Source organism: Schistocerca gregaria, chromosome 3 (assembly GCF_023897955.1).
Source record: "Schistocerca gregaria isolate iqSchGreg1 chromosome 3, iqSchGreg1.2, whole genome shotgun sequence".
In the NCBI taxonomy this organism is placed as follows: domain Eukaryota; kingdom Metazoa; phylum Arthropoda; class Insecta; order Orthoptera; family Acrididae; genus Schistocerca; species Schistocerca gregaria.
Genome location: NC_064922.1, coordinates 428,837,737 through 428,858,373, shown reverse-complemented (window position 1 = coordinate 428,858,373; position 20,637 = coordinate 428,837,737). Strand labels below are relative to the sequence as shown.

The 20,637-nt window shown below is 44.8% G+C and overlaps 1 protein-coding gene across 4 annotated transcripts in view; it reads left to right on the top strand.

The window, feature by feature from the left end:
• The window catches only part of LOC126354628 (transmembrane protein 117-like), a 483,273-nt gene that overhangs the window by 261,503 nt on the left and 201,133 nt on the right, over window positions 1-20,637 (top strand). For all 4 annotated transcript variants that reach the window (XM_050004396.1, XM_050004394.1, XM_050004395.1 and 1 more), the window contains one exon: window positions 10,331-10,619. In XM_050004396.1, coding sequence (XP_049860353.1) covers window positions 10,331-10,619 — 289 coding nt within the window. The remainder of the gene's footprint in view (window positions 1-10,330; window positions 10,620-20,637) is intronic.

Genomic DNA, 20,637 nt, shown 5'->3' with positions numbered 1-20,637 from the left:
CTGTAAAGGTGTGGGCCGTGTGCAGTTGGAGTAATATGGGACTCCTGATACGTCTAGATACGACTCTGACAGGTGACATGTACGTAAGCATCCTGTCTGATAACCTGTATCCATTCATGGCCATTATGCATTCCGACGGACTTGGGCAGTTCCAGCATGACAATGAGACACCCCACAAGTCCAGAATTGTTCCAAGAACACTCTTCTGAGTTGAAATCCTTCCTCTTGCCACCAAACTCTCCAGACATGAACATTATTGAGCGTATCTGGGATGCCTTGCAACGTGCTGTTCAGAAGATATCTCCACCCCGTCGTACTCTTACGGATTCGTGTACAGCCCTGCACGTGTCCATTCCCTCCAGCACTACTTAAGAAATTAGTCAAGTCCTTGCCACATCGTGTTGGGGCACTTCTGCGTGCTCACGGGGGCCCTACACGATATTGAGCAGGTATACCAGTTTCTTTGACTCTTCAATGTAGTAAACTGTTTACTTACTCTTTTTACATCCGTCTCGTTTTCATTTGACTGCCCCTGAGCCGCTGGCCACGGCACCCGAAGCAGGAATCAGTCGCCTCATTCGCAACTGAATGTGCTTCTAGTAAAATGGAGCTACTTCTCACTTTATAATGAATTCTATGATCGACTAATTTCTCATAATGGTAACATTGCTTTGCCCCTCGTGCTGCCCGATCTCAGTATACTTTCTATTTTCTGTGGGTAGAGAGCCGATACTTTAAATCGAGGTATGCGTACACAAATCACGTAGTGTGCATTGTACAGCAGACTTGAAATGTGTATTGCAAAAGTGGACTCCCCTTTTGTGACTTCATTTCCAAGTCTTAAGACTTCGTCAAACAGATTTATTTCTATGTGTCTCTATTTCTTTTTCTCTTTTTCTCACACTCTCTTTTTCTCACACTGCCATTGTCTTCCTCCTTATTTCCATAACACAACCTCGGTCTTTTATCTTCCAGTATTTATTACTTTTCCTTCTCTTTGCCACTACCACTGTCTCATTTCCCAGCATAACAAACCGCAAATATGTTTCCATGCCAAAGTTTTCGGAAAAATTTTAAAGAAGATGAGGAAGGTGCAATCAGGCAGCTAATACCGCAGTTTTCTGTCGAAGTCTTTTAAATAAGATTCCAGTAGGAGCATTTTTCCATTGGTTCCCTTCTTTTTCCTGCTGTAGCAGGACATTTAACTCATATGGAAAAAAATGTATTGGTCAGTAAAATATAGGTAGTTTACTTATATGAAACTGAAATAACGCAAAACTATTTTTATACCTCAGACCAGATTTTACACTTGTGCTGCATTGATTTGGGGGAGGGGACCAAACAGCGAGGTCAACAGTCCCATGGGGCTAGGGAAGGATAGAGAAAGCAGTCGGCCATGTCCTTTCAAAGGAACCATCCGAGCATTTGCCTGGAGCGATTTAGAGAAATCACGGAAAATCTAAATCAGGATGGCCGGCGCGGGTTTGAACCGTCGTCCTCCAGAATGGGAGTCCAGTATGCTAACCACTGCGCCACCTCGCTCGGTCCAGGTTTTATGTGAGAAAAATTTTGCGTGTGCTTCAGTACTACAAGATGAGGGTTCTCATATAAAAACGGAGAAACTTTACAGCATATTTCTCCGTGCTTCGTCATTTTATAATCTACATTTTCGCCTAACGCCGTATTTTACTTGTAGAAGTAGGAAAACTCTCAAACTCTGAATACTGAAACCGATAAAGATGTCAAGAAAGTTTTCGAGGTCGTTCGAGATCTGTATCTTAGGATCGTGTCGTAAAAATTCATTCAATTTTGTGTACGTAGCCGTCTTTTGGTCCTCTGGTGATGGCGAAAATATAGCAAAAAACCCTTCTCTGGGATTTTACGAGGAGCCAACCACGAACTAACGGTGCCGCCAATATAACACGAGTTATGAGCACCGAAAAATCACATTTTTATGCGCGGCATTTTGGAAAATACTGGGTACTCATGACGTCGCATGCAGACCGATTGCAGAATATTTTCAAGTGTTAGACTGTCTTCCATTATACCTATAAGTTCTCCAAAAGAACAAATAGACATGCGAAAATAATTATAAAATGTTTCTAAGCAACTAGGAATACAGAGTGACGAGCGAGCCTTTCTTACATCAGCACAATTAGGAAAATTCGCCGACCTATGAGGCCGAGCGGCTATAGGCGCTTCAGTCTGGAACCGCGCGACCGCTACGGTCGCAGGTTCGAATCCTGCCTAGGGCATGGATGTGTGTGATGTCCATAGGTTAGTTAGGTTTAATTAGTTCTACGTTCTAGGGGAATGATGACCTCAGATGTAAAGTCCCATAGAACCCAGATCCATTTGAACCATTTTTAGGAAAATGCGATCACCACGCCATGATTAGTTTGTAAATTCCGTATGGGAAAAACCACACAAGAATGAAAGATAGGAAGACACATCCTGAAACTTCCTGGTAGATTAAAACTGTGTGCCGGACGGAGACTCGAACTCGGGACCTTTGCCTTTCGCGGGCAAGTGCTCCACCAACTGAGCTACCCAAGCAGTTGGTAGAGCACTTGACCGCGAAGGGCAAAGGTCCCGAGTTCGAGTCTCGGTCCGGCACACAGTTTTAATCTGCCAGGAAGTTTCATATCAGCGCACACTCCGCTGTAGAGTGAAAATTTCATTCTAGAAGACACATCCTGTTAAAAAGGCATTAGGTTTGTTGCAGCTGCACAGGTGAGCCAAAAAGCACTGTGACCGCTGTCCACCGCGAGACTCAATAGCGCTTCGTGGGGTTACAGGCATGTGATGCTGTAAGGAAAGTGTATAAGCGGAAAAGATACGAAAGTGATATCGTTCTAGAGATCATACAGGCCATCCATCGGCATAAGCGACTTTGAGAAAGGGCCGGTTTGTATGGACTCACTCTTGGAAACGAGCAACGTGGAAACGACGAAGCTGATCGCCTGTTCCCGTGGAACCGTCGTGAGCATCTATGGAAAGCGGCTGAAGGACGGTGGAACCAGGGGTAGACAAGGCGTTGTACACCTCGTCACAGAATATGATGGTCGAATGCTTGCCACTGAACGGGGCGGCGCTGTGGTTAGAACACTGGATTCGCATTTGAACTGTCGGCTTGAAGTCCCCGTCCGACCGTCCATATTTAGGTTTTCCGTGATTTCCTAAATTACTCAAGGCAAATGCCGAGATGGTTCCTTTGAAAGCGCAAGGCTGCTTTCCTTCCCCATCCTTCCGTACTCCGAGCCTTTGCTCCGTCTCTAACGACCTAGCTGTCGACGGGACGTTAATCTATAATCTCTTCCTCCTCCTCCTCCTCGTCTTGAAAGTTTCCCCGCTCTGTAAAGCAGGCGACCTTGGCAGGTGTGACGACAGAGTACGATACTGATGCAGACAAGTGTTTTCGGAGCACGCTAGTCAGTGCTCATTCTTTAAATACGAGGGCTGGAACTTAAATAGTGGAAACTATTGAAAAATGCACTCCTGGAAATGGAAAAAAGAACACACTGACACCGGTGTGTCAGACCCACCATACTTGTTCCGGACACTGCGAGAGGGCTATACAAGCAATGATCACACGCACGGCACAGCGGACACACCAGGAACCGCGGTGTTGGCCGTCGAATGGCGCTAGCTGCGCAGCATTTGTGCACCGCCGCCGTCAGTGTCAGCCAGTTTGCCGTGGCATACGGAGCTCCATCGCAGTCTTTAACACTGGTAGCATGCCGCGACAGCGTGGACGTGAACCGTATGTGCAGTTGACGGACTTTGAGTGAGGGCGTATTGTGGGCATGCGGGAGGCCGGATGGACGTACCGCCGAATTGCTCAACACGTGGGGCGTGAGGACTCCACAGTACATCGATGTTGTCGCCAGTGGTCGGCGGAAGGTGCACGTGCCCGTCGACCTGGGACCGGACCGCAGCGACGCACGGATGGACGCCAAGACCGTAGGATCCTACGCAGTACCGTAGGGGACCGCACCGCCACTTCCCAGCAAATTAGGGACACTGTTGCTCCTGGGGTATCGTCGAGGACCATTCGCAACCGTCTCCATGAAGCTGGGTTACGGTCCCTCACACCGTTAGGCCGTCTTCCGCTCACGCCCCAACATCGTGCAGCCCGCCTCCAGTGGTGTCGCGACAGGCGTGAATGGAGGGACGAATGGAGATGTGTCGTCTTCAGCGATGAGAGTCGCTTCTGCCTTGGTGCCAATGATGGTCGTATGCGTGTTTGGCGCCGTGCAGGTGAGCGCCACAATCAGGACTGCATACGACCGAGGCACACAGGGCCAACACCCGGCATCATGGTGTGGGGAGCGATCTCCTACACTGGCCGTACACCTCTGGTGATCGTCGAGGGGACACTGAATAGTGCACGGTACATCCAAACCGTCATCGAACCCATCTTTCTACCATTCCTAGACCGGCAAGGGAACGTGCTGTTCCAACAGGACAATGCACGTCCGCATGTATCCCGTGCCACCCAACGTGCTCTAGAAGGTGTAAGTCAACTACCCTGGCCAGCAAGATCTCCGGATCTGTCCCCCATTGAGCATGTTTGGGGTTGGAAGAAGCGTCGTCTCACGCGGTCTGCACGTCCAGCACGAACGCTGATCCAACTGAGGCGCCAGGTGGAAATGGCATGGCAAGCCGTTCCACAGGACTACATCCAGCATCTCTACGATCGCCTCCATGGGAGAATAGCAGCCTGCATTGCTGCGAAAGGTAGATATACACTGTACTAGTGCCGACATTGTGCATGCTCTGTTGCCTGTGTCTATGTGCCTGTGGTTCTGTCAGTGTGATCATGTGATGTATCTAACCCCAGGAATGTGTCAATAAAGTTTCCCCTTTCTGGGACAATGAATTCAGGGTTGTCTTATTTCAATTTCCAGGAGTGTAGATACGCGTTTCAAAGTTTTACTGACCTTCAAAGTAGTCACTAGCATTGTGTATAACCCGTTGCGAGCGATGTGGGAGTGGTAAGATACTCTTAGCTGTGCCAGTTGTTTTGACAGCTCCAGCGGCGCGCCCTACTGCCCGACGAATTTTAGCTGTTCTGAAGGGAATGCTGTGAAGTGTTTCCTTCAGTTTAGAAATCGAGTTGAACTCACAAGGGTTTAGGGGAGTGCAGTAGGTGGTATAGTACTTAACAGCCCCATCAGTCAGACGAATCAGTAACAGTTCTCACTGTATGTGCTTGAGCATTGTCCTGCAAAATGATGGTCAGGTCCTGCAAGAAGTGTCGTCACTTCTGCCTCTAAGCTGGTCGTAGGTGGTGTTCCAAAAATGAACAGCATAGAGACAGAAGTGATGACCCTTTCTGCATGACCTGACCATCATTTTGCAGGACAAAGCTCAAGTACGTGCAGTGCAAGCTGCTACTGATTTGTTTGACTGATGGGGCTACTAAGTGCTATACCACCTACTGCACTTCCCTGACTTAAGCCCTCGAATTATAAACTTAAGGAAACACTTTACGGCATTCGCTTCAGAGCTGCTAAAAATTCTTTCGGCAATAGAGCGCACCGCTGCAGATGTCAACACAACTGGCACAGCTAAGAGTATCCTACGACTCCCACATCACTGGCAAAGGGTTATACACAATGCTAGTGACTACTTTGAAGGCCAGTAAAACTTTGAAACACGTATCTATTTTGTACGAAGTGTAAATAAATAGTTGCCACTATTCAAGTTACAACCCTCGTAGGACTTCGCAGCAGACAACGCCTACGTGTTCACACAACATCGCCGTCAGTTACGACTGCAGTGGGCACAGTGTTATCGGGTTGGACCTTGAATCAATGGAAACGTGTCACCTAGTAGGATATAACATCTTGATGCATTGCAACCCCTCTTTGATTCCAAACGTGAGCCTTAAAGTCTGCCACTTAGACCACTACAATGCCTCCCTCAAGGATCTAAGTAAAGCAAAGGCAGTTGTTCAGGACACAGTTGGTAACTGCATTAATATATACTGGGAGAAACTTTGCGGAAGTACACAGGAATGTGTCGACGGTGGACACTTTTTTGGAGTGCGTTCTGGCTTCAAACGAGGCGCTGAGCCCACCACTAAAAAGCCTGCCCCATTCAGAAGATCGATGGAACTGTCATCACAGATTGTAATCGACAATGGAAACGAGGGGTGTAAACACTATTCCAGTCCCTAATCAGCCGGTCAACACCAGCACTAGGAAAAACTTCCCTGCCGCCAACTTGCCACGAGCTGAATGCCATGCCTACTAAGGCTGAGTTTCAGAGAGCTGTCGCGTGTTTTAAATGCAGGAAATGGCCTGGCAAAGCAACGTCCCCACAAAACTTTTCAAACTGATACAACTTGTCCCAGCTCTGTACAAACTTTTATTGAAATGTTGGACTTTGGGTAGTGTGCTTCAGGATATACATGATGCCAACATCGTCAGTCTATACAAAGGTAAAGGCGATCACAGTGATTGCAACTGCTACTGTGTAATTTCGCTCCTGAGTATCGTTGGGAAAGCATTTGCCCGGGTTCTGTAGGGCAGGCTGGAGGAAGTTGCCAAGTCCCTGAGTCTCAATATAAGTTTCGAACCCAGCAATCTACTACTGATGTGTTCTTCACACTCCGACACATGCAGGAAAAATGCCGCGAACAGAAGAACCCATTATTCATTGTTTTTATCAACTTACCGAACGCATCTGACAGAGTCAGCAAGGAGGAACTGTGTACTTCACTAGTGAAGATAAGGGCTCCTCCAAGACTCCTGAAGATGATCAGGGCTTTTCACGAAGACATGAAAGGTGCTGCGATATTTGGAGGACGCACAAGAGACCCTTTACTTGTGCAAAGCAAAGTTCGCAAGGTTGTTTACTGGCCCCTACCTCGTTTGCTATATTCTTCTCGTTACTTTTTTTTTTTTTTCAAAGTCGCTTTCATCGAAACATGCGTGAGCACCCATCTAAATTCCAGGGCTGACGGGAAACTTTACAGCATTTCGTTATCAGATCCAAGGGCTATCGTGAGGACTGACTTGTAAGTAACCTTTTATTCGCTGATGCTGCGGATTCATAGCACATTTTCAAGACGACTTTCCGAGGCTCATAAACGAATCTGCTGCTGCCTGCAAGGGCTTCCCCTTGTCTTTGGATGTAAAGGAGACTGTAATTATGGCGCAAAGATACACAGATATGCCTGACATAAGATTAGATGACTCCTTGTTCAATATAGTCGACGAATTCTGAAAACTGTGATCGGTTGTGTCAGAAGATCTTTCTCTGGACGACGAAAACGTTTGGTAAGTCCCACACAAGAGTATGGGACAACAGACATCTTGTGGTGACCGCAAAAAAGCTCGTCTATCAAGCAAGTGTACTGGGCACCGCCTTGTATGGTGCTGAGACGCAGACATCATACGCCAAACAAGAACGTAAGCTCAACACCTCTCACCTGTGGTGCTTACAACACATTCTAGGCAAACGTGGAAGGGCCATGTGACAAATGTGACGGTCCTAATGCTGCAAATCTACCAAGCATCGCCGCCTCTCTCAAGGAACGTCGCCTGTGATGGATACGACAGTTACGTCGTATGGACCACTCCCGTCTTCCCCGTCGCACACTGCTTAGTGAGATAGCACATGCCAAGAGACCTCTTGGAAGACCTGCTTTGCGCTTTAAAGTTTGCGTCAAACGCTACACAAACGCATTTAATACTGGCGGTGACATAGGGGAGAAGCTTGTCAAAGACCGCAGCAGATGGAGCAAAATGATCAAGGATGGCAGAAAGTTCCACTATGGCATCACGCTCAACAATTTAACTGCAAAATGAGCGTGTAGACAAATACCTCCAACGAACTACTCTTTTGGTGTGGTACACACTTTCCACACCTGTGTGAACTCTCGCATTAGACTCTTCAGTCACCAAAGAAGGTGCCTGCATGATGGTTCGTGAATGTTCCTTTGGAAAGTATAGGCAATTGATAAACCGATGCATAAAGTTTCTTGTTTTGTAAGGTCTATGGTGAAATCTGTATACACCGTCATGGAAGGGAACGGTTGCTCGAAACATTCATTGCGTTACGGACGCAGTCCATGTTGTAGCATTGCTACGCTAAGGGGGTTATTCATCTGGGCTTCCAAGGGGCCTATGACAGTAACTGAAGGCGCCATGACAACTGTGGACTACGTAAATATTCCAAGTATTGCAGACTATCAGCATCCCTTCATACTTGATGTTCTCCCCTACGGCATGTTTCAGCATGGTAGTTGTCCGAATCGTGCTACAGTCAATTTACACTACTGGCCATTAAAATTGCTACACGCAGAAGAAATGAAATGTCGTGTTACGAGGGCCTCCCGTCGGGTAGACCGTTTGCCTGGTGCAAGTCTTTCGATTTGACGCCACTTCGGTGACTTGCGCATCGATGGGGATGAAATGATGATGATTAGGACAACACAACACCCAGTCCCTGAGCGGAGAAAATCTCCGACCCAGTCGGGAAACGAACCCGGGCCCTTTGGATTGACAGTCTGTCGCGCTGACCTCTCAGCTTTCGGGGGCAGATGATAAACGGGTATTCATTGGACAAATATATTATACTAGAACTTACATGTGATTACATTTTCACGCAATTTGGGTGCATAGATCCTGACCCCGAACAACCACCTCTGGCCGTAATAACGGCCTTGATACGCCTCGGCATTGAGTCAGAGCTTGGATGGCATGTACATGTACAGCTGCCCATGCAGCTTCAACACGATACCACAGTTCATCAAGAGTAGTGATTGGCGTGTGGTGACGAGCCAGTTGCTCGTCCACCATTGACCAGACGTTTTCAATAGATGAGAGATCTGGAGAATGTGCTGGCCAGGGCAGCAGTCGAACATTTTCTGTATCCAGAAAGGCCAGTAGAGGACCTGCAACACGAGGTCGTGCACTATCCTGCTGAAATGTAGGTTTTCGCAGGGATCGAATGAAGGGCAGAGCCACGGGTCGTAACACATCTGAAATGTAACGTCCACAATTCAAAGTGCCGTTAATGCGAACAAGAGGTGACGGAGACGTGAAACCAGTGGCACCTCATACCATCATGCCGGGTGATACGCTGGTATGGCGATGACGAAGACACGCTTCCAATGTGGTGCTCCGCGATGTCGCCAAACACGGATGCGACCATCATGATGCTGTAAACAGAACCTGGATTCATCCGAAAAAATGACGTTTTGCCATTCGTGCACCCAGGTTCGTCGTTGAGTACACCATCGCAGGCGCTTCTGTTTGTGTTGCAGCGTCAAGGGTAACCGCAGCCATGGTCTCCGAGCTGACAGTCCATGCTGCTGCAAAGGTCGTCGAACTGTTCGTGCAGATGGTTGTTATCTTGCAAACGTCCCCATTTGTTGACCCAGGGATCGAGACGTGGCTGCACGATCCGTTACAGCCATGCGGATAAGATACATGTCATCTCGACTGCTAGTGATACGAGACCGTTGGGATCTAGCACGGCGTTCCGTATTACCCTCCTGAACCCACCGATTCCATATTCTCCTAACAGCCATTGGATCTCGACCAACGCGAGCAGTAATGTCGCGATACGATAACCCGCAATCGGACCTTTATCAAAGTCGGAAACATGATAGTACGCATTTCTCCTCCTTACACGAGGCATCACAACAACGTTTCACCAGGCTACGGCGGTCAAGTGCTGTTTGTGTATGAGAAATCGGTTGGAAATTTTCCTCATGTCAGCACGTTGTAGGTGTCGCCAGCGGCGCCAACCTTGTGTGAATGCTCTGAAAATCTAATCATTTGCAGATCACAGCATCTTCTTCCTGTCGGTTAAATTTCCGTAGCACGTCATCTTCATGGTGTAGCAATTTTAATGGCCAGTAGTGTAGTAGCATGATAACGGGCTCATAGTGAAATCTAGTTCTGCAAAGTTTGCCTGATGCGAACCCTATGCAACACAATTGGGATTCTATCGGGGATCAGTTTTCTCCTACAAGCCCCCTTAAGTTACGGGATGCCTCGAGCTCTGACTAGACAGCTGGTACTGCATATCTCCAGAAAACTACTAAGAACTTGTCCTGCCACGCAAAACTGCTATTCTATTTAGTTATAATGGTTTTGGCTCAGTGGTGTATTTCGGGGTCGGAGTGTAGCTGTGGTAGAACCTATAAACAGAAATATCCTGCAGCAAGAAGGAGAGTCACGACTAGAAGGTCGGAGTGTAGCTCGAAAACATTTTCTGCTGTGGAGCTGTTTAGCTCAGTGCCATGATGGACGTAACGCCTGTGAGCGCACCTGGCCTACTACCCGCCTGACGCGGCCGTGTTCCGCAGGCGCCGCCGCGCAAGGCGAGCAGCTGGGAGGAGGGGGCGGCGCTGCAGCGGCGGCGGTCTGTGATGCTGATGACGGCCGCTGCGGGCGCTGCCAGCGCCGCGTCTGGCGTCAACAACTCCAACCCGGGCGTCGCGGCGGCGCTGCTGGCGGCCGGCGTCGACCCCATAGACAAGCGCGACCTGCGCTACTACTTCCAGCACCCCTACCCGCGCCTCTTCGTCACTTACTTCGTCATCTTCTGCAACTTTCTCATCTTCGCCGAGGACCCCATTTCTCATAGCCACACTGGTGAGTACTGAATAACTGATACTACCATCGCGAATGCTTCCCTACATTAATGTGTGTGTCGTGTTGTTCATTCAGAGAATGGAAGAATTATTCGTGTTCACAGTGGTAAGTTACGCAGTCATTTACCTTGAAAAATGGGCTCCCCCAACGATCTTTCATAGCACCCCTACTTTTCAATCTGTACACCAGTGACATGCCAGACACTGCTAGCAAAAAGTTTTACTGTGCCGACGACCTTGCCACAGCCGTATAAACCAGCATGCTTGAGGAAGGAGAAGCTATGATATCCAGAGACTTAAAAACTCTCAACACATACTACAAAGTATGGAGACTGCAGCCAAGTGCAGCAAAGACACAAGTCTGCGCATTCCATCTAAACAAAAGAACTGCAATTTATTTTCAAATTGCTCTGAGCACTATGGGACTTAACATCGGAGGTCATCAGTCCCCTAGAACTTAGAACTACTTAAACCTAACAAACCTAAGGACATCACACATATCCATACCTGGGGCAGTATTCGAACAGAATTGCAAACCAGCAGTTGAATTTGAGCTTCTACCAACAAAAGGTTAGACATAACTTCCAGACTAAATACCTTGGTGTCACACTGACGTATAAAACCATAAACTAAAGCCCCGAACAACTTCGTAAAGAAAGTGGCTAGTACAACGTGGGGTGCCGATGCATCAACTCTAAACGTGGGGTGCCGATGCATCAACTCTACGTACTACAGTAATCACGCTGGTGTACCCAGCTGCCGAATACTGTGCTCCATTGTGGCAGCATAGTTCCTACACAAGGTAGTTGGACGTACACCTGAACAAGCTAATGAGGATTATTATGGGCACATTGAAATCCACCCCGATCCCCTGGCTGCACACCATCACCAACAACCTACCAACTGAATTACGACGCCAAGAAGCAATCAATCGAAAATGGAGGAAACTACACCACCCCGACTAGCCACAAGACCTCCCAGTTTGTATAGTCGTAAACAACCCTCCCCCAGACAGCTCAAAATTTAGCAACCCATTGTGGCATAATGGAAGGAACGATAAGAAGTTCGGCTTTAAATAATAGTGGCGCAAGAGGTGGAATGCTGCAGCAATAGCACATCAAGGCGTCCAAGACTCAACTGCCAGCCTACCAGGATTTCATCTGCAGAGAAGACAGTGGACAAGGCTGAACAGAATTAGAACTGGCCACGCCAGGTGCAACGCTATGATGCACGAGTGGGGACTCCGAGATTCTCCAGGCTGTGATTGTGGTGCCCAAGAACAAACTGTTCAACATATTGTTGGAGACTATCCTCAGAGGAAGTATCCTGGACCATATAGTGACTTTATTGATTCTACTCCCTCTGCTGTTAGTTGGCTTCAATCATTAGATATTAAACTGTGATTAAATGTACCTATCTTTTGTAAACTTGCAATTATATCAGTTAAAAAAGTCAGTAATGTTAAGTTAGAAAATTTTCACAATTTAAAAATGTGTATAAAATTTGCGCCAAATAGTAAAACTAAACTATATGTAAATACTTAACTAGATATACATGTAAAATTAAACTTTATGTACCCGTCAATGTTTGCTGTTGTTGGCATACGATAAATAAATAAAAATAACTTAAGCAGCAGTTCCATAAGTGACGCGAATGAAGTGAATAACCCCTCGTACGTAGGAGTCGGACCTCCTATACTTTGTGTGTAAGGAAAGATTATATACCGAGCTTCTCATTTTGAATGCCGGCTGATTCAAGAGCGACTGCATTGTCGCGTGTCATGAATGCAGTTTATCATTCCGCGAAATTCCTGCTCTCGGTGACCCCATGATTTCAATGCGAATATGGATCGATAGATACAGACCAGCCTTACTCAGTGCCACGGATATCAATGGTCCCACGTGAATAGCGCCCTGGAGGACAGATATATTGTTCGCTAGATCGAGAGGGTCGTACAATCACGTAACATTCCTGGAATCAGGAAATGCGGTCGTTTGCAGCAAGGCAAGTCAGGAGCTCCACGGAATATCAGCACGGCAGCAGAGAGACGAACCGACAGTAGTGGGCCCAACGACAGGTCTCTACACAGGAGGGGCACCATGTCGTCTATTCAGACGAGTCGCACTTCTGCATACAGCATCGTGGTGTACTTTCCCCTTTGTGGAGGCTCTTAAGCAGCATTGCCAGGTTGTGTTTGACACATGAAACGAGGCTAGCACTGAGCTCGAAGATATGGGACGCCATTGTATACACATCCCGATTACCTCTGTTTTGCATGACCGGTAATCTGGATGGCAGGGGTAACACTTCTGATGTGTTAAGACCATTGGCTGTGTCCTATTTTCGAGGTCTGTGTTTCGCTATCTTTCAAGATGACAACTCAAGGCCGCATGTTGTCCGTCCTATCCTGACCTAATTCGATACTAAGGGTGTTCGATTGTTGTCCTGTCCAGCACTCCTCCCAGATCTCTTGCCCCCTCCTCCCCCCCCCCCCTCCCCCTGGAAGCATCTGAGCTACTATTACTGAGAAACTGTTACGCTACCAGTTTCTCTAAACACTGCGATTACTATCTGAAAAGGAATTGAAGTATCCTGGATGACGTTCCTGTATCTGTCATCTAAGCCCACTTGACTACGTGCTCAGCCAGGTTAGAGCCACTGCTCTCGCCAGCCCTATTTACTAAATTTGCAACCTCAGTTTTAACCCAAGTCACCCACAAATTTCATCCTGTGTATTTCCTACTATCCGTATACGAATACATATCAAAATTGCATTGTTTTCTGCTTTTCCTAGTTTTGTTATTTGAATGTAAAGCCGTATAGAACGACTTCTTTTACTATTAAACTGACAAAGGACACGATTGCAAATCACAGATGATTTTATCTGAGTATTTCAATCTAAACAGTCTCTGAAATATCATCATTACACTCTGCAAGTGTTTCTTGCCCATGAGATGCATTCTAAAACACTATATTTTCTTGCGGTTCCTCTATGTGTCTTTTAACAGCTGAGTTTAAAATAATCGTCCTTAGTTGGCGTACACTTGCCCACATATGGACAGATTGAAGCCGTGTTACAAGCGGCACTCGGACCTGGATCATTGCCTTCCACGGGAACTGCTCTTACCGACCCAGCAACACCAGACAGTTCTGCCAATATGGCTTTCCTAGAATGAATTTCCTATCTGCGGCAGGGAGACTGCTAGAAGTGAAGATGTGCGGGATGCTTTGATAACTCGGTTGGTAGAACACTTGCCACCGGAAGGCACAGGTCGCAGGTTCGAGTCCCGATCCACTGAACAGTTTCAGTCTGCCAGGAAGTTTCATCTCTTTTCTACTTCCGAATCCTGTTACAGCACACCATTTTAATTCATCAGTAAGTTCCTAATTAATGCATACTCCACTGCGGAGTGAAAGATTCATTCTGCATGCAATTTTCTGGTGTACTGCAGAACAAAAAATTGCGTTTTTTGTTTATTTTACACCATATATCCGCATAGGCTGCACTAAGTCAGCGTCTGGTATCATCTCCTGAAGAAAAGAAGGAAAATCAGGTTCAAATGGCTCTGAGCACTATGGGACTTAACATCTGTGGTCATCAGTCCCCTAGAACTTAGAACTACTTAAACCAAACTAATCTAAGGACATCACACACAACAATGCCCTGCGAATGTAGTGGTCACGCGGTTCCAGACTGAAGCGCCTAGAACCGTACGGCCACACGGGCCGGCGAAAAATCAGGGTTCGACGCCTTGTCAACCATGTGGTCATCAGAAACGGACGACAGCCTCGTTTAGGGGAAAGACCAGGCAGGAAATCGGCCATGCTCTTTCATAGGAATCATCCCGCCATAAAATATAAGTGATTTTAATGAAACCACAGAAAACCTAAATCTTGATCACTACATAGTCATTGAACTACTATCCTCTCACAAACGAGTTCAACGTCTTGCCACAGCATGGTCTCTTGTCGCTACGTCGATGTAACTGTTGTCACAAAGAATCCGATAAAAGATCTCGTCACTTTTCACCCAGTCTAGGAAATAATTATTCAGGGCATGCTATAGAACATTATCTGTTTTGAGCTCTGCAAAAATAATGCTGTTACCCGTCTACGATATACTGTTCCATGAGACTGTCGTCCGCCATCTTGTATCACTCCGCGGGCTCTCTGACGTGCACTCTAAGAAAACAAAAAGAATTGTTTACCAGCTGGCCCAGATGCCACATCAATAGTGGTTCTAATACGTGCACGATGCTCGTACAGTGCAATGACGATATTGCACCAGAATCCGTTAACATTCTTCACTGTGCTTCTGAAGCGACACGTGAAAGGCTGGGCCAGGATTGGATTTCCCACCTGCTGCCAGTAGAAGCATCTCTGTTCGCTAGCGAGGAATAGCCCTGGCCCGATCCAACTTCACAATCAGCGTTCCCTCACACATACCGAAATATTATACACTTCGGTTTCCCTATTACGAGAATAGCACCGTTGGAAATGAACGGGGGCAGAGCAATTTGAGAACTTTAGTTGTCCCAGAAGTAGTGCGTGATTACCCTAATGCCAAGCCAGTCGTTCCAGAAAGGCCCTAAACAGATGTTAGAGATCTTGCCCTGGCGCAAGTTTTCATGTGCAGAACCAGAGCGTATCGACGTGATTGCTAGTATAGGCCCTGACGTAAATCTTTAATGAAATCTCTCATACGTACAAGAGGCAAAGCTCCACTGCAATTTAGATAATTCTGCTATCGCCGTCCCTGTAAAAATAACGATTACTGTATTTAAGAACTGGACGTGTTGTACTGTTAAATACCTTTAACATCATTGCTAGAGTCTGTTTATACGCTAACTTTATGGCTCACCATGTGCACTTTGTTAGAAAAGAGCTCATGAACTGCACTCCTTATTTTGGAAATATGAAAAATATTTGCAGTAGTATTTGAACAGAGTCTGCTATTGTGACTAACCTATCACTCTATTACCATATTACCCATTTCTAGAGAGGTCACTTAGAGTTCAAGACGTCGCCAAACACACCCTTTCGTTATTCCAGCAACTCCCAGAAAACACAATTCCAAATGTAGAACCTTGAATGTAATGTCATGGCATTAGGAAGTCTCACAAGGTTCTCAGTTCCTGCATTCTTAATTACATTTAGTTCTTCTTCATAGCACAAATATGTCTGCGCTGCAAGCTTTCGACCATGGAATAACCTGCCCTTTAACATCAGCTGCCACACTTACCCTAGCATACCACAATCTCCAGTCGTTGTTATTCAAAGTTTCGAACCGTTGTAATTCTCATTCCACTTCTCTCTCTTTCCCCCTCTCTTTCTTTCTCGTCTTCCTTTTTCTTTTTTTGTCGTAAGTTTTGTTTTTGCAGTACAGTTATTACAATATGAGTGAATGTTGTCAGATTTATCATTAAGGGCAACCGTGATGTAGCACTGTTTTTACTCACTGTGTTCTTGGAAACTGCCGTACCGGCGAGCACTGAGATGTGCTTAAAATTTCTAGATTAAACAGACTGAAAATTATGAGATACGTGGTATAGATTATCAGAAGCGCCATTTTATTGCTCCCATATAGCCCAACACATCAAATAATTGAGGACGAAAGAAGCGCCCACATTTTTACAAATACTCGATCAGTTTCTGTCAGAGAATTTCTGATAAGAAAATTTGGACAGTAGAACAGTGGGTATTCAACTGATAAAGATACATCTGAATAAGAAAATACCGTATTTGACTGTCTGCCATAGCTATATAGGGTGAGTCACTAACTACTGCCACAGAGAATAACTCCGAAAGTATGATAGTAGCTGAAACGTTTGTGGGACAAAAGATGCATGCGACAATGCAGGCCATAATGTATTGGTTTTTTGTTGCTCGGTGGGGTCGCTCCAACGTCAACTTGGTTTTTTTTTAAATGGGATGCTATAGTTTGTTATTTATTTTCTGATAGCGGCTATCGAGACAAATCCACTGATGTTTAACAGTAAGGTCTTTTCAGGTCAACGAAGGTCACAAAGGTGGCATGAACGTCCATTTATGGAAGGTGTTCGAAGTGATGACCAGTGGTATCAATGCAGTGTTGCGATCTTCTTATCGTTTATTGAGTGGTATTCTTTATCACTTCGAAGCACACGCTCTGACAATTCTTTCTCGCATATCATGCAATAGTAAATACTCGCTGAATATGGCGTATCCATCTAATGTGATATTGACATGCAAAGTCCAAAAGTTAGAGAAATAGAAGACAAGGAAAGAAAACGAAAAACACAAAAAATCAAAAGCAGGATAAACAGAAAAGGGAAAAAGGGAAGAACAGAAAATAAGAAAAATGACATAAATAAAATAATAAACAGGAAAAAACAGCAAAAAGAAATAGGAAGAAACAGAAACTTGGAAAGAGAAATAAATAGGAAAGAGAAAATAAGGAAACTCAGAGAAGAGAAAATAGGGAAAATGAGTTAGGAGAAAAAATAAATAGAGGAGAAAGGAAGAAAAAAAGAAAAGAAAGGAAAAAATAAAGACAAAAAGAATAGAAAAGAAGGAAAATAAAAGAGAAAAGTTAATAAAAAAAGAAAGAGAAACCGGTTTTTCATAGAAACAAGTTCTTTCTGTTGTAAACTTATTTAAAATAATTTATAGGAAGTAACATCAGTGCATTACAACGGTGAAGAGGAATGCTGGACAGAACTAAAATCAAGCAAATGAGTAAGAATATGAAGCATCATCTGGGATTTGTTGGGTAATCATCATGCGAAACTTTGTTACTCATCTCACTACAATTGACTCCAAACAATGGGAAATCCAGGATGAAATGTAACAATATTAGGAAGGAAAGTTGCTGCTCACTATTTAGCGAAGATGCTGAATCGCAATAGGCACAACAAAAAGATTCACAGAATTATAGCTTCCGGCCATTGAGGCCTTTATCAGCAATACACACACACACACACACACACACACACACACACACACACACACACACACACACACTGCAGACGTGTATGCAAGCTGCGTTTGCGTGAGTGTGTGTGTGTGTGTGTGTGTGTGTGTGTGTGTGTGTGTGTGTGTGTGTGTGTCTGTGTGTGTGTGTGTCTGTGCTTGTGTGTATGTGTGTGTATTGATGACAAAGACTTTAATGGCTAAAAGCTACAATTGTGGGAATCTTTTTGTTATGCCTATCGCGACTCAGTATCTCTGCCATATGGTCAGTAGCAACTTTCCTTCCTAATAATATGGACTTCAATGGTTTTTCGTATCCACGAAGGTGGGTCTTATCTGTTCAATAAGTTGCTTCTTTTGTATCAGGGATCACTTTCTCAGCATTCTTTTGACAACAGGAAATCGCCATATACAGCAGTTGCGTAATGGAGCCGTTTACATGTGCAGCTGGCAGGTGGGTCACCCATGCTCTGTGTTGGTAATATTTACGTACGATGGACGCCTCTTTTCACTATCTAGGGCAATTTGAAGGCTATGTAGTATAGAGACAGCATTCTCTGACCTACTATCCAGCCCTGAAGTCGAAATTTCGGACGTGGATCTGTTTTTTAGTGTGATTATGAATGAAAACACTACGCCCACTTCGAGAACATCTTCCTGCAGAAGCCACAACCAAACAAATGGAATATCCTGTGCTATCTGCTAACAAGACCCTAATGGAGAACGCTCAGGGAAAGTTGTAACTTGTGGCTCGTCTCCACAGAAACCCTCCTTTCACAGTACTGGAATGTTTCAAGAGGGTCTTCATCGACAGGTGGTACAGACTTGGCCAGTAATAGCTCAACAATCATGTAGAGCTGCAGAAAAGAAATGACAAGAATAGAAACAAAAAAAGCCAAAAAAAGAAAAGGACTGTATTCTAATCTATTGAAATGTATAGGAAATTAATGAAGCGGAATGAAATCGAATATGCTGAACTGTAATGGAAAGGAATGTACTCAGATGTAAAGGAAAGGAATGAGTTGGAATGTACTGAAATGGAAAGAAAATGAATGTAAAGGAAAGAAAGTAAAGAAAGAAATGAAAAGAAAATAAAGTTAAGAAATAAAAGGGGGGAAAGAAATGCAAGGAAGTTAAAGTAAGTAAAGAAGTATAAAGAAACGAAAGTAAGGGAAGGAATGCAAAGAAACGAAAGAGCAGAAAGAAGTGTAAAGAAATGAAAGTAAGGGAACAACTGTAAAGAAAGTGCAGTAACGAAAGAAATGTAAAATAAAGGAAGAAAGGGTAGTAAGGCAACGCAACACAAAGAAAAGAAAGTAAGGAAAGAAGTGTAAGGAATAGAAACTAAGGAAAGTAATGTAAAAAATAACGTAAGGAAAGTAATGTAAAGAACAGAAAGTCATGGAAGAAATGTAAAAGAAAAGAGAATAAGGAGAGAAAAAAAATGTAATGTCAAGAAAGAGAAGTGAAGTGCGGGCAGAAACTACTTTGTGCCACTTAAAGGCGAATTACAATATTTTTATTGGAATGAGATTTAGGACTCTACGTCTGTAAAAATAAATACTGAACTGGTCTGAAATCAAGTTAAATGAGTAACATCATTCCTGGTCACACCGTGGCAGTGCCGTGTTGACTGTTCAGGAAACATGAGCACAGCTTTGTCCAGCCTGTATGGGAATGGTCTTTCGTTAATCGGTGAGTTGCGAACAGAGCCTACTTATCTGGGTCAAGGGCTAGAAACTGTCTCATGACAGAAGCTGTTTTCTAACGTCTGTTGGAAACGAACTGATGAAAAACCTTGGCTGGTGGCAGGACTTCTCAGATGAGTTAGGTGAGGATAGTGGGGGAAAGAAATGACCAATGGGAATGCTTTCATTCTACTCCTGAGGCTGACTGGTTAAAAGGCCAAAATGTTTTAACAATTTGTGGAAGTTGTTGTGGGATGGGCCAGCATCTCTTCTAGTTTGTAGGTCCTCTGAAGCGATGGTGTTCTTTCCAAACTTTCACAGTTTCAGCAGTAGGTAGTTCATGATCCTTAGTGATTTTGGAAGAGTTATCCTCTATTCTCTTTGTGATATTTAGTGATGGACGTTACTGAAACTGGTTAGAGCCAGTGTATTGAGTACTAGCGATAAATGTTTTCCAGCCCAATAGTCCAATCTCGCAACTGCTCTGAATGTAGTTAGATGGTTACAGGTCTTTAAACATTGTACTGGGACATTATCATATTTAACCCTGTCGCTGTGCTCAAAATAAGCCTAGCAAACTTTACCAAGTGTAGTGCTGCAGAAAATTTTCCAGTTCCACCAATAAGCATTTCCTAGCTAAACTTTGAAGCAACACGTCATGTAATTTGTCTCACATGCTGCACATCTCTGCAAGTGAGTGAGGTCGCAGCCATGAGAGATACTTCAGTTGATGCCATGGCATCTCCATGTATGAGATGAAGGAATGTCCCAAATGGATAAAGACACTAAGACCTACTTAGGGCTTCATAGTCAACTGTCACTTGAAACTTTGTTAGTTGTCTTATCAAAATATGTTGGAGTGATGTTTTACAAAACAATGAAGCCAGACATTGTAATAAACCATGTACGGGGTGTAATGGGTATAGTTACAGACACTTCTATCGATGACTGAGGACAGTGTACTGAACAACATTATGTCAGTACCTACATCATTTGCAGACTAATAATTATAGCTGTTAGAAGTAATATGTTTTTAGGCTAGTTAGTACCTCCAAATACATGTGGCAAAAACAAGCCATTAACTCTTAGTTTCTCCTGGGCAGCAGCTCAGGTGCTGCAGTGTGGACACTTGGATGCAGAACAAGTAGCCTAAACTGAGAGGAGTAGTCTGCTTACTGTGCAGTTATGACTGTGCAGGAAACTTGAGGTCATAATGTTTGTGATGTATCTGTGAAAAGACTGTTAGACAGAGCAAAAACAACCAACACACTGATATGTGTACATATTAAGATACTATGTATAAAAATATCTGCACTTACACCCATTGAACACTCTATATTCACATATACTTCTTCTGTCTATAAAAATAAATAAAATCAG